General features: G+C 34.1%; 1 protein-coding gene across 5 annotated transcripts in view; it reads right to left on the bottom strand.

Moving 5' to 3' along the window:
* LOC119070332 (adenylate cyclase type 9) overlaps positions 1-14,359 on the bottom strand; it is an 85,404-nt gene that overhangs the window by 26,047 nt on the left and 44,998 nt on the right. The window contains exon 1 of one of the 5 annotated variants that reach the window (XM_037174606.1): positions 2,426-2,440. The exons of the other annotated variants lie outside the window; for them this stretch is intronic. Within the exon in view, the coding sequence (XP_037030501.1) occupies positions 2,426-2,428 (3 nt within the window). The 5' untranslated portion in view covers positions 2,429-2,440. Of the gene's footprint in view, positions 1-2,425; positions 2,441-14,359 lie in introns of those variants that run through there. 5 annotated transcript variants of the gene reach the window in all.

Genomic DNA, 14,359 nt, shown 5'->3' with positions numbered 1-14,359 from the left:
GGTCTCCTGGGTATTAGAAAATTTATAGACCGATTTGGTACCGCAAAATATAGCCGACACTGCTCACTTTATGCTTCAGAAATGACGAAATTTGTAACGCAACTAACCCTGGAGTTACCCATACCCATGTATGAAAGTTCATTTCACACTGCTTTGACTTTTGTGCACGTAAATACACCAATTGTTTCCCTACATAATATCCTACATCCAATAGAATTTCACATCTATTACACCACAAGGCTCTTTATAGTCATTGTTAGATAAAATTCTATTTTACCACCCAGACAAAATTCTTACGGAACGCCTAACTCAATTTTATTTATATTAACGATGTGTTTGAATCCGTTCAAACAGTTAAATGTTCTCGAAACAAAACTCAAAAAAAAAAGCTTTAGCGCTATCTCATCCTTCTGTTAAGCAGTTAGCTGATTAATTCATTAGACAATCTTTTACACTCTTCAAACATCTGGAAACTTTGTCTTAAAGAGTTCTATTTCTCGTACGAACGAAACGCTTTCAATTTAACTTCCGATGCCAGATCTCGACATTAAGCACATACACACCCATCTAAATACGTTAAAAGAAAGTTTTGTTGTTCAGCAATTAAAATTTAATCATGTGAACAATCCTTAAATGTCAAACTGTTTTCGTATTAAAACGTGAAGGCAGAAATAAACTTCTTCTTATGAATGGTTGTGCAGTGAATAGAGAATAATAACCACCAGAATAAGTATATAAATGTGCACAAAAGAAGAGAAATATTTCGAAATAATCACTGAAGAAATGACGAAAATTAAACACAAAAACCAACTAAAAAAATTAGATTTTTTCTTCTGTTGCTAATCGTAAATAAATAAACTTAAAAAAGAACAACAACATCAGATCGTGTAAGTCATAATCACGTGAATCTGTATCACAACAAACATGTTTTTTTAATCTTATGTCACAAAAGTAGCTATTTTAGGTGCATTTGATTTTGATAGATCGACGTAAAACATTTACTTTACTCTATTGTTTGACTTGAAGACACTCCTTCTTATCGGTTACGACATTTATATTTTTATTTACGATCTCTTGCTAGTAAGAATATACGAAGGTTAGAATGATTGACGATGTATAGCGGTTGCAATTGTTCGAATTACGATAAGTTACGTATGTCAAAAAAACAAATTACAGAGTATGTTTTTCGGTTAATAGAGTTGAAGTGTTGGTGCTTAACATGTTATGAGTCGAATAGCCGATAAACCGACATTGGTTTGCTATAGAAGCATATATTGAAGCGGGAACTCAAAATTCAATGAAACCAAATCCAATCCAAGTGATGGAATATTAGATAATGTGCTTGTTTGGAACTTTGTATGTTGCCAAGTATTGCGTTATGCTCAAGTCGAAGGCGAGGGAAGCAACAACACAAGTTACAAACAAATTGCTTATGTTATTTTGTTGTCTTTAAAACCCTTTAGGACTCCTTCTTCATAAAAATCAATACACTTTGCAAGAAAATAAAATAACCAGCAACCGGCGGTACCGAATTCAATCCATGACTAGTCGTATTCTGTCTATAATTTAATGTTTACTTGAATGAAGACTTGAAACTTGTCCAACTAAGTATTGAGTGAACGTTTGGAAGGACGCGGACGCTGCGAATTTTGTATCCATGTAATACGTTATTTGTCCGTTTGCTTAGTGGATACATTCATTAAACGGGAAACATTTTTGTAACGCATGAACATTTTTTAGAGAAAAATATTTGAATATTTTGAAATCATAGTAGTACCGAGCGAAGCGGGGTTGATCCACTACACTAAAAAAAAAAGTTTCGAAAAACTCAGCTGTTGCGAGTAACTTTGTCTCCAGGTAATCTACAATAGCTGCCACAGCTGTAGCGCCACATGCAAAAAATAATGCTGCGGCAGATATTGTAGATTACCTGGAGACAAAGTAACCTGCTACAGGTGAGTTTTTCGAAACTTTTTTGTCAGTGTAGTAGACTCATGAAATCGTAAGAATTTCTTTCTTGCGTTTCGACCAAGGCAACGTAAGATGAATGTCGCTCTATTAAATGTTTTCTGTTTGAATGTTCAATTATGATCAACTGAACTAAGATCTGCGAATTGATAAGGACCGCACGCCTACATCTTCCGTTTGAAATTAAATTCGAAAATGTCGATTTTCGTGACTATCCGGTCCATGTGAAGAAATACTCTAAAAGAAAAAAAAAATTGAAAACGATCGCCAAGTTGGCAAATCCAAGTTCAAATTAATATTTATTGGCGACTATAACACTTTTCACTATCAAGCAATATAATAATTCAAATATTTGGAATATATACGCCGGAGTTCTTTATTTAAATTACATTTCCCCAGCTTTCAAGCATAAATATACAATAAGCAACAATTTCAATCGTCTTGTAACAATTTCAACCATAATTTAAATGGATCACGGATAATAAACAAGACATTTTTTTTCTATAAAGATCTTCAGCAAAACGTAGCACGTGTTTGCTATTTTCGCATCATTGTGAGGTAATGACAACACAATTTTAATATTTACTCTTGAGATAATTTGTCGGTATGTTTAATTCCAATCACATGGCATTTTGTGTTTATACATACAATAGATACAAGAAAATGAGAAAAATTATCCACAGAAAAATTTACTTCATTTGTGAAAAAGAGACTTTCAAAATATAAAAAAAAAACAAACAAAATGAAAGCTTTGTGTTGCTTCGTAGTGTATTTTTCCAGCTCAAAACTGAAAGGAGATTACAAAGAGAAAAAAAAAAGCCGAGACGAAAACAAATAAGCGAAGAATGTTGTCACACACAACCTATGTATCTATCACATTTATACAGCTTACAAGCTCATATCCAGAATACGTCTGAAAAACTGCATACGTTCAATTATCATTGAACCGTGAAAAATCGTCTTAATGGGAACAATAACTTTTTGAATCCGACCACTAATTCGTTTACCAAATAAATTTCATTATCTTTTGATACCGCACATCATTTTGCCGTTCGCTTGGTGAAACAAACGTTTCAGCGACTGTTGAGTCGACTGCATCATACTGCAGAATGCAATTAGAAAATCTTGCACCAAATTAAATTAAGTTTTGTAACGTTGACGGTGTCACTGATTAAAGGTTGTAGAACAGTTTTGATTATGAAACACTAATTCGCTTTTATATACAGAAAATACTCAATATTATATAATGGACTGCGCGGTGTACACACTACACATGCATCATCATCTTTAAAGATCAACACAATGGTGTGTTTTTGAAAAGTGATGATGAGTAAACACATAGAGTTTAAGAAAAATTGTGTGAATAATTCACTTTTATTTCAATGGAAATCGTTTTAGAACGATGATAATGATAGTAAATGGAAAAAATAAAGCAACGACGTGTAGTAATACCAACGTCTAGTCAGATGAAATAAAAACAAAAGTTTTATTTGTGCACAAATACGAAAATGAGTACAAACATTCTTGGTTACATTGTGTGCCAGTTCAGAGATACAGAGTGATCGTTTTCTGCTCCATACCATAGATGGATACAGTTTTTTTTGTTTTTTAAATAAAATTGATTTTTGGATTTGATAGCCAGCTTTACTAGATGTTTTAATACTGGGCAGGGCACAGTTCAATACCACGTTTGGTGAAATTTAAAAAGAAACGATAGTATATGAAGGGTAAAAAACTGTGTGTTTCGTAGCAAATTGTTTTTGCAATTAGGTCCTAACGAGCCCATACACCTAGTGCGTGCGTAGATCAGATGGGAATCACAAAAATATATTTCTCTCTATTTTTAATCGCCTTTGAAGTGTTTCTACTTCCATACTCATAAATACGCTCAAAATGAATTCAATAAATGCAAAAAATATCATAATAGCAGAAAAAATATTCTCTTAGAAACGGATGACTTGCTGTTAACAAATGAAGTAAAAGATTTTATTTCAAACAGTTTACAAAAGGAGTAACAGATTATCTGCCGTTTCTAAAAGGTTTTAATTATTGACCAGTTAGAAAACTATTACCTTCAAAAGTGTCTTAACAAATTGGGGCTAGACCATTATTCGTACTAGTTTTACTGCTTATTATATGGTTCTTCTCTTTAAGAAGCGAAAGTAGTAGGAACCGATTACCGAATTGACACTGAACATGACTTGACTTGAACCAATTCAATCAGTGTTGTCTTATTTACAAATCTGACAATCGGTTTAATTCTGTCTGCGGTTGATTTTTGAGTAGTCTCACGCTCGTAACTCAATTTCGTGGTGATAAGCAGACGCGTTAACCATTACGCCATTGAGTGCATACGTCGTATAACCCAAATAAAATGTAATTATTTACTCACAAATAAATATTTCCACTTCTATCCACAATAAATCGAGCTGAAACAACCATGAAAACTACATAATACGACAGACTAATGCAATTGTCTACACATTCCCATGACTGGTGTATTTGTAATGCAGTCATCCAGCATCTTTCCGGCTCTGAAACCTTCATCTAACTATACAAGGATAACGATTTTTTTGGCGGAAGATATGCAGGTTTTTAAATGTGATATCTTGCTACATGGTTTGAATGTCAACACTGTCAAACGATTTCACAATGTTATCCCAAAGCAAATTAAGTCAGCATTCCAAGCACATATTGTGTCACACACTCTCAACGTTCTCCACTCTTTTCGTTATTTTAACAATTAGAAATAGTGCAGTTTTCCATGTGTGTTCAACGCAAAATAACATACAGCAGATACAAAAGAAATAACATCACACCAAAATATCCCATTCACCCTGACCTAGAAACCCAGTTATCCGTATATTTACTGCTGTTACCAAGCTTCATTTCAAAAGATTCTTGAGTAAAGAATACTAAAAAAAATATTTTACGAGAATTTGCACGACTTATTTGTTTAAAACAGTTTAGTATTAAAGCTCAATGGAAAAAAGTTTTAAGCAGAGTGTGGAGACGGGTCTGTTTTTAATTAATTTACTTTCGGCGTCATCTCGTCTTTGAAAAACGAATCGACAGTGATATGTGACAATGAGAAGTGATGTTGCGGTGTAAAAGAAATTTTATCACAGAAATTGCCACTAGGTCATTTTTATTCATTAAAATCAAACAGTTTTCGACGAGCTGTACGAATCCTTCATCATCATTGAATACGTTAGTATGGCAGAGCTTTTACGGCACTAGTTAAATTAATGATGAAATTTCCTTCTTTTGTCCTCATCACTGTTATACCTGTTGCGCGTTTAAAAAATTTACAGAAAATACGAGAGATAGCAAATGACATGACGAAGGTTTAAGAGAAAAATAATGTTAGCTTTGGTGTGATGCACTTATGTTTTCTGCTGGATTATTTATGAAAACTGTCTTGGAACAGATGTTTTTCATGAAACGTTTATGGTAATTTATGTAACAATATTTGTAAGATGTTCCGGCAGTTTTCTTTTAACGTGACAATTTAGCCAACAAGAAAAACCTCTGATTCGTTCCTTATACCAAGTGCAAACATCACATGCAACAGGTAAATAGAAAAAAAACTAACGCTCGTTACCAAGAAAAATAATTCAATTTACTACAAAAATTTGGTCTGCTGTCTATTCCTGTTACAGGCATATAGTCGGTAGTACCATTTGTTTTCATATTCGAAGAATGTCACCCTCTACGTCGTAGAGTCTACGAACTATTTTCATTTTACTGAACAAAACGAACGTTTTAAACATTTTAACATGATTTGTTGCTGGCCGATCTCACCCATGTTTTCAATAGAACGTTTTTTCTATTTAAAATATTTACCCTTCCTCCTCACGAAAGTTTTCAGCTGTTAATGACTTACAGTGCAAACTGTCACCACACCGACCTACGAACTTAATTCGAAGACACTGTCACCACACGGACTTACGAACTTAATTCGAAGAATTTGTCACCACACGAACTTAATTCAAAGACATTCATAAACTAAGTGCATAAATTATTGTTTGGTAGAGCACGAGAGATGCATTTTCATTTTGGTGTATCGTTGACACGAATACAGCAATTAGATATTGTGTTAAGACTGAAGTCTCTCATAAGCCGGTTGAGATCTTAACAAAGTCGTTTCTAATTACTTTGACTTATAGGTTCACAACGAACAGACACGTTCTTGAAATTTTACTTTGACTAGATGGTACCAAACTCTTCACGAAGTGCTTGAAAGGGAGCGATTCTAAAGTATTTAAGTAGGACGTGTATGTGATGAGTATCTGGTATATCGAAACATTCTATTCATACGACAAGTGCCACTATACAGTAGTACTTTACATATCCATCGACGAATTGAATCAACAATTTAGTAAGACGAAATACCGCTCGTTTCGGTACAGATAATGATGTATTTGCACAATTACAATAAATTCGCAGTGCATTTAAAGTTTCATTTACTATCAAAAGTTGTGCAAAGATTTTAATCCATTTTTCGTTCCCTAACAAAATTTAATTAGTTTTTGTATACGTTGATGATGCATTGTGACAAGAGACGTATTACACAGAGCTTTCTTTGTATACATTTTCACATGAATACCCAGAAGGATTAGCAATCAAAATACTTTTAAATATCGTTTGATGTGAGTGGAAAAGTTAATTTAAACTTGTTTTTCGTTGAATATAGTCGTTGCACCCATGACCTAATTTACATAATCAAATCTAAGCTTTGCTTTTTTTGTGCGCAAAATTATCATCTCCATTTTAATGTAATGGAAAAATAATTTCAATTTTTTTTAAATTTTATTAATGTGTTTGTAAGTGTGTTCAGGGGAAAAATAATGAAGTAAATGAGTCAGCTGTGTACGGTGTAACATGGAAAATGGTATAACTACGTTCCTAAATTTGTAACAAAAACAAAATGTTGTTTATTAAAAGCAGAAAAAAAGAGAATACGAAGAAATAGTGAAGGAGATAAGTCTTTGAAAGAAAACAGATTCAAGTAATTAAATTTATTACCTTAGCATCATCGAATCAGATATTAAATAATTTAAAGCATAAAAACAAATTAGATTTTCAAAAAAACAACAACAAAATATGGAAATTCTATTCGACAGTACTTATACGTGCATTATGACGATGAATTGTAATTTACATTCATTTTCTCTATACATACAGTTGTTGCATCAGACTAATTCACCACACAGAGATAACAGTTTCTCGAAATGGAACAGGCTAAAAGCTTGATTGTAACCTTCGGTCGTACAACACCGAAACACTTACTCATGAATATTGAACATTTCATATCCCATCTTTTGCATTCCTTACGATAAGACTACGATCCGCGATAGCGAAAGTACGTAACAGTTCTAAAATAATTTCCATATGTATAACTAGCAATATTGACCAGCTGTTGCCAGTTATGCTCATGAAAATAGTTGTAGAACTGTATGAAAATTCTGTGAAGGATTTTGATTTAACAAAGTGCACAGAAATATAAAGAAGTGATGTCTTACAGTACTTAGAGTCCGAAGGAATAATTCGGCTATACCATTCGACTTCATTACGGTAAACTATCACACTTACAGTCCGTTTTTTTTCTTTCGGAACACATTTGAGATATTTTAGAGTTTTAAAAGTCATCGATTTCATGGCATCGGCCTATAACAGAAGATGCGTCCGTTTCACACTTTCTCGCAGGCGCACTTTTTATTTTGAATTTGAATTTTTCGTCATTTTAATTTTTTTTTTGTTTTGCAAAGTGTTTAATTTCCGGTTTTAATATTTTATTTTATAATTTGGAGGTTCGATACTCTAATTTGAGACTGTGCGAATAACAGAATTAATATAAATAACTTATTTTGAAGTTTTATCAGATTTTTGTCGTAAATTTTTCATAGATGAATAGTATTAGTATAGTTCTTCGGTAACGCGTAACATTTATTGACATTTTCAAGGTTATACACACGTTACAAGGCAGCGTCAATGTATAGAAGCATGACTAACCTTTACCCTACTGATTAAAATTTTTCAGATTTGGTAATTCAAAGAATTTACGACACATTTGTCGATTCAATACTAAGTACACACATTCTTATTCTACGGACTATAAAGGACCGTTCAGTGTGTGTGGCTTCTATTGAGACCATTTATGGAAGAAAATCAAAGCCTAGCTTAGAAGTTTCTTGAATTAAATTTAATCGCGAAAGGTAAGTTTATCAATGGCGGTAAACTCTGACATTTGTTTCAACTAAAACTAAAATCATTTTAGACGAAGAGGAAAGTCTTATTAGAATAATTTAGATGCTAATACTTTGGAATATCGCATAAAAAAATCTTCGTAAAGGTTAATATAAACATTCGAAAATTTTCTGACGAAATGCCTAAAGCTGGGTTATGAAACAAAAGCTCCAGATTCATCGAAATTCAAAGGAAAAGGAAGAGCCAATATGCCGTAATTTGTAAGAAAAAACATGTGTAAAAGAGACAAAAAGAACTGTTCGAAGTTTTATGAAGTACTTTATGAAGTTCCAATATTCAGCTCAAATTAGAAAAAAAGTTTTCATTCAGGCGGAAAAAAACTTCACATTCCCTCACCAGGTAGAGAGCCAAAACAACAACTTTTTCTCTCACCTTTTCTTCTACTTTTCGTTACAGTGGCATCACTTTTCGTTTCCAGTGACATCAATTTTCGTACCCACTCATGTCATTTTCGACTTCATCGCACTTTTTCTCCGTCTGATAATATACTATTTCGACACAAAACATGTTTTCCACACAGAACATGTTTTTCCATGTGAAACACATTTCTTATCTGAACCATGTTTCCCATTTGAAACATGCTTTCTATCTGAAATATGTTTCCCATCAGAAGCATGTTTCGAATCTGAAACATGTTTTATACCTGAAAAATGTTTGACATTTTAAACATGTTTTCCATTTGCAACATGTTACTTATCTGAAACATGTTCCTTGCCTGAAACATGTTCCTTATCTAAAACATGTTCTTATCTGAAACATGTTTTCTACCTAAAATATTTTTCTATTGGAAATATGTTTACTATCAGAAAAATGTTTTCCGTTTGAAACATGTTCTCCATTTGGAACATGTTTTCAATTTGAAACATTCTTTCCATCTGAAATTTGTTTAATATCTGAAATATGTTTCCTATGTGAAACATGTTTTCTATCTGAAATATGTTTCCCATCTGAAATATGTTTTCCATCTGAAGCATGCTATCCATGCGAAACATATTTTCCATGCAAAAAAATATCTTCTAAAAACAACGAATACACTATCTTTAGTCGTATTGTTAACGATAATAAACAAACCACTGTTGCTACTTTCATCTACAACTGATTATAAAATTAACTGACCTTCCCTGTTTACATGGACCAGACTGTCAAACAGCTGAATCGAAATAGTCCACAAAATTGAAAGTCGCGCGGCCACTATACCAAAAAATTAAAAGTCGGCCACTATACGACAAAAATCTGATAAAACTTTTAAAAAAAGTTACTTATTTCTATTGATTCTTTTATTTGCCCGGACGTAAATTACAGTATTGAGCCTCCAAATTATAAAATAAAATAATAAAACCTAAAATTGAACACTTTCTGTAGCAAAACAACGAAAAATTGAAAAATATGAAAAATTCAAATTCAAAATAAAAAGTGCGCCTGAGAAAAAGGCTGAAACGGACGCATTTTTGCTATTTGACATTAATGACTTTAGAAACTCTAAAAAATCTTACGGTGTTCGAATTTAGTTTGAACACACTGTATTTCATTAAAATGTTCGTTAGTTTTTTGATTACTATTCATAACATTTATTTATCTTGCGTAAGTTGTTATGACTAGTTAGCATTAATATGGCTTCCTTCCATTTAAAAGATCATCTAGACAGCATAATGTAAGCAAGAAAATACTTGAAAATCAGAGATAACACATCACACCATATACGAAATTGAGGTGTATGTCGTTGACACCTTCCTAGTTCGTGCTGCACATAGCTTGGAATAGGTTAAACTATATTTTTTATGTGTTGACGAATGATAGCAATTTTCAATTTTGTGATCGAGTAAAATTCACAAGTATCACAGGGTCTATTTTTGAGAAAACATTTTCGCAATCTTTCCAAAATTTTCTTAAGTTTTCCCCAAAAAACGTTTTGTGAAAACATGGACATGGACAAATGTGAGAAAAATTAGGAAAACATGTGAAATTGTGCTCCCGGAAATAATCTCTACCTTACAAGACAATTCTACATTTTTTATGGGAACATGTCGAAGGGATTTTTCCGATTTTTCGACAATTTTGTGATCGACGTATCGTTAGGAAAAAAATTAAGAGGCATCGGTGCTTTGCTGAAAAGCATACATTAAGGCTATTTTTAAATACTGGATTTTAGTTTACTTTTGATGATATCCTTCCATCAGAATCCTTTTTGAAAAATTTCGAATGTGGTAGCTTTCGGCAGAAAAAATATTTGGTTGGAGCAGTTTGACCGGCTCTGAGAAACGTGATTTTTTTTTAATGAAAATTTCGTTAAACTGTTCACTTTTCTCAGATCTGGTCAAACGACTAGAACCAAATGTATTTTCTGTTGAAAGCTAACACATTCGTTGTCGGAATTGCGGTCGTACATTTTTGAAAAAGGATTCTGATGGAAAGATATCATCAAAAATGAAATATGAGGCACACAAATGTAGGCTACAATTTTAGCTAAGGGGTCATTCAAATAGTGCGCACGCAGTTTCCTGGGCATTTTTGATACCCCCCTCCCCCTCTGCACGCTTTCGCACGTTTTTCAAAACCCCTCCCCTCAAAAGTGCGCACGTTTCCGAAAAACATTTGTATTCCAAAAATTGTTCGTTTTTGTGGTAATGGAATTTTGTCTATCGAAAATGCTATTAAAGTGCGAATAGTCACTCTTTAATAAGACGTGCGAATAGTCACTCTTTAATAAGACGTGCGGATAATCTTTTATTGGCTATTCGCATGTTACAAAAGAAAAATGTATTTCCAAGGTCGAACTATACGTTTATATATATCACTTCGTCGAAGCATTGATTCCAACGCAATTCCCAACCAAATTTGTGTCAGGATGAGGTCACTTGGATAACCATTCTCTACACAATTTTGTACACGGACGAAGTCACTTGCGTTGACACAAACACCTTTTCTGCACAATTTGTAGAAAGATTTTACTACAAAATTGTGTAGAGCAGGTGTTTAATTAAATACAGATGACTTTGTCCTTCTACAAAACTGTGTGGAGAAGATCTTTGGTTCCATCCAGATGACTTCATTCTTATACAAATTGTGTAGAGAAGGTGTTTGGAATCAATGCTTCGACGAAGTGTTCGACCTTGAAAATACAATTTTCTTTTGTAACGTGAGACCAAAGCCAATAGCCAAAGTATAATAGCACTTACCTTTGTCTATCTTGAATTAAAATATCGCATATGTCGGTCTTACTATGAACATAACACCGTATCTAATTTATGTTAAATAACTATTTTACAGCGCTTGGCTCAAGAAATCGCCCAATACAGGAAATCTGTCATTCGCTGAAGAAGTAATTCCACATGCGTTTGGCTATTCTGATTGTCTTTTTGAGAATATACAATGACCGACTAGAGAGTTTCTTGAGCAAAGTGATAGTTCTAGTAGGTTTTTGGTACATTCCCAGTTTAAAAGTTTTGGGCCCAGGTGAGTGCGCACGCTTTTAGCTAACTCCCCCCTCCCCTGCGCACTTTTCTGCACGCTTTTAACAACCCCCCTCCCCCCTTAAGTGCGTGCGCACTATTTGAATGACCCCTAAGTACCGGTGCCTCTTAAGCCGGCTCCATTGGTGAAGCACGTTTCGTTTTTCTCCCAGATGAGCATCTGTCTGAACGCCTTTACTTCGATCTATAACATTATGATTTTGAGCTTTATTCAACCAGTCCGAAACTGAAGGGTGCCAACGGCATACACCCACAAAACTGTCTTCTATATACCCAAAGGCGTCGGATTTCAAAAGGGTCAAGGTCGAACAAATCTATCGAACGTTGCTAAATCTACAAACTGGTACCAATAAATCAAAGCCACGGCCAGAGAGATGTAAAACAAAAATACCAAAGAAGAACAAAAACAAACTTACTTTTGCTCTTGTTATTCGTATATATTCGTTATTATATATACGTATACCATCGCGTCGAAGTTGTCTCGCTGATAAATACTATGCGAAATATAAACAACGGATTCAATAAACCGATTTAAATTTAATTCTTGAAGATTTATATCATCAAGCATAAAAAAATGCTAAGATTGCTTGCTAAGATTATAAACATATCGAGGGGTAACCGACTCGACAAAGTGATGTCAAAGGGTAAGATAAATCTGACTAAATCCAGACGGATACATTTTTGTAAATTTGGGGAAATATGAGTGGATAGAATGCGAACTGACTGCAGATAATGCAGAGTAAATGGGTAAATGTTGTCCCACGATTTTCACGAGTCGTTTCCCCCTTGAGCCATATAGCGGTTTTATTAAAAATAATTTTACTATCTCATGTTTTCTCTTACACACGTCGATACGGAGATGTTTAATTAAAGCCAAAGCCAGACGTCTATGTATCACTATAAGCGTACTTAATTGACCATTAATGTGTTTGATAACGCAGCGTCAGCTAGGTTTCTTTTACAACAGTACAAATTAATTGTTACCCGTCCAATCTCCCCAACTATACACTACTATTACGTGTTAAATGTTGACTTGTTTTATTTGATTTTGACGGTGTTACAGGGTTATGACAACAACATTGTGCACATTCCCTCGAAAAATCTCCATTAAGCCTTTTATTTGCCAATAAAATGGATTGTAGTTTCACCTTATTTTAAGTGATCGACTGATGATAGTAAAAAAATGTGAATCAAAGTTTACTAGTTGAACATTCAAGACCATCTAGAAATGCCATTTTGTCTAAAATTAAATTTTATTTCAATTGACACATTAATTATAATCAAATCGTTATTCAAATTGAAAGGAAAAAGTGAATCCGTGATCATGTTAATGCGCATTCAAAAATAAATTTTACGAAAATCCGTTACCGAAACCAACGCGACACATAATGGACAATTAGGACTTTCTCCCATGGATTTTACAATGCACGGCTCACAAAATAGATGACCGCAACCGGTAGCGACAATATCTGCGGCACCTTCACCATCGAATAGCCTAAAGCAAATTGGACACGCTTGTACCAATACCTTGTCTTTTAACGTGAGCGCCAGTTGTGACATTATTGGTTTCAGTGGTCCCACATCGATTGAAAAAACGAAAAATGCTGCGTCGTTTCGTACGTACTGTTTATCTTCTTCCATAAGTGTGCTCCAGGTAACAAAACTAGGCCAACCATAACTGTACGCCCAATCGACCGAATATAGGTGTCTGAAATGTTTTTCCACCGGATTGATCAGCTTGCTGAATGACAAAAGCTTTGCTTTGAATTTCACATCGACAGTCAAAGTAAAGTCCTGGTCTGTTTCGCCTTTTGATAGGTAAATTTCCATTTTTTCGCCCGTTCTTTGAATCTTCGCGAACCAATTCATTCCACATAATTTGTACTTTTTTGAATTGACCGTCGTTATTTTACTCACATTTTCGACTTTGAGAGTAAACTGTTGGCTCGTACAACTCACGACGTTGGACAATTGACACGGTTCTTTCATTACCGGTTTGGAAAAAATCGAACATTGTATAGCGACTCTGCCATTTTGAATAAATTCATTTTCGGGAGCTGAAAGATCTTCGTACGCTATGCAATTAACGACTTGTGACATCCGGATGGCGTCCATAAATTTTCCCATTTTCACCTTAACTTCGACATGGATTCCATCGTCTTTAAATGAAATAATTTTCAGACGTCCTTCAGCTTCGATCCACCAATCGGCACTTGTGTTCGCATAGTCACAATAGAGGCATACATTCAGTATATTCTCCTTTCGAATGAACATGAATCTCCAAGGGACCTGGTCAACAAGCAGTTGATTCGTATTGACTTGTTCTTGGTCGGTTAAGGCCATAGAAAAACTAAATTCCGACCCACAAACACCTGATTTCAACAGAGCCATTTTTTCACTGGATCAAGCGTGTACTTTGATGATTTTTTGTTGTTTTTTTTTACTCTTCCTAAAGTCTAGGGACAACGACGTTCACAGACCAACAATTACTGTGACCACTTTGACAAAGCGCCTAAAAATGTCTCTCTTATAACGAAAATCGAGTCCACTAAGAGAGGACTGCATCGCAATTGTTTTAATTTTTCTCAAATAAATAAGTGTAATCGCTCAGAGAGGAATTGCGATTGCGAATGAAATTAGCTTATGGTCCC

The sequence above is a fragment of the Bradysia coprophila genome (genome assembly GCF_014529535.1).
Source record: "Bradysia coprophila strain Holo2 chromosome X unlocalized genomic scaffold, BU_Bcop_v1 contig_79, whole genome shotgun sequence".
Lineage (NCBI taxonomy): Eukaryota > Metazoa > Arthropoda > Insecta > Diptera > Sciaridae > Bradysia > Bradysia coprophila.
The sequence above is the reverse complement of the archived record's forward strand: the minus strand, read 5'-3'. Positions and strand labels throughout refer to the sequence as shown.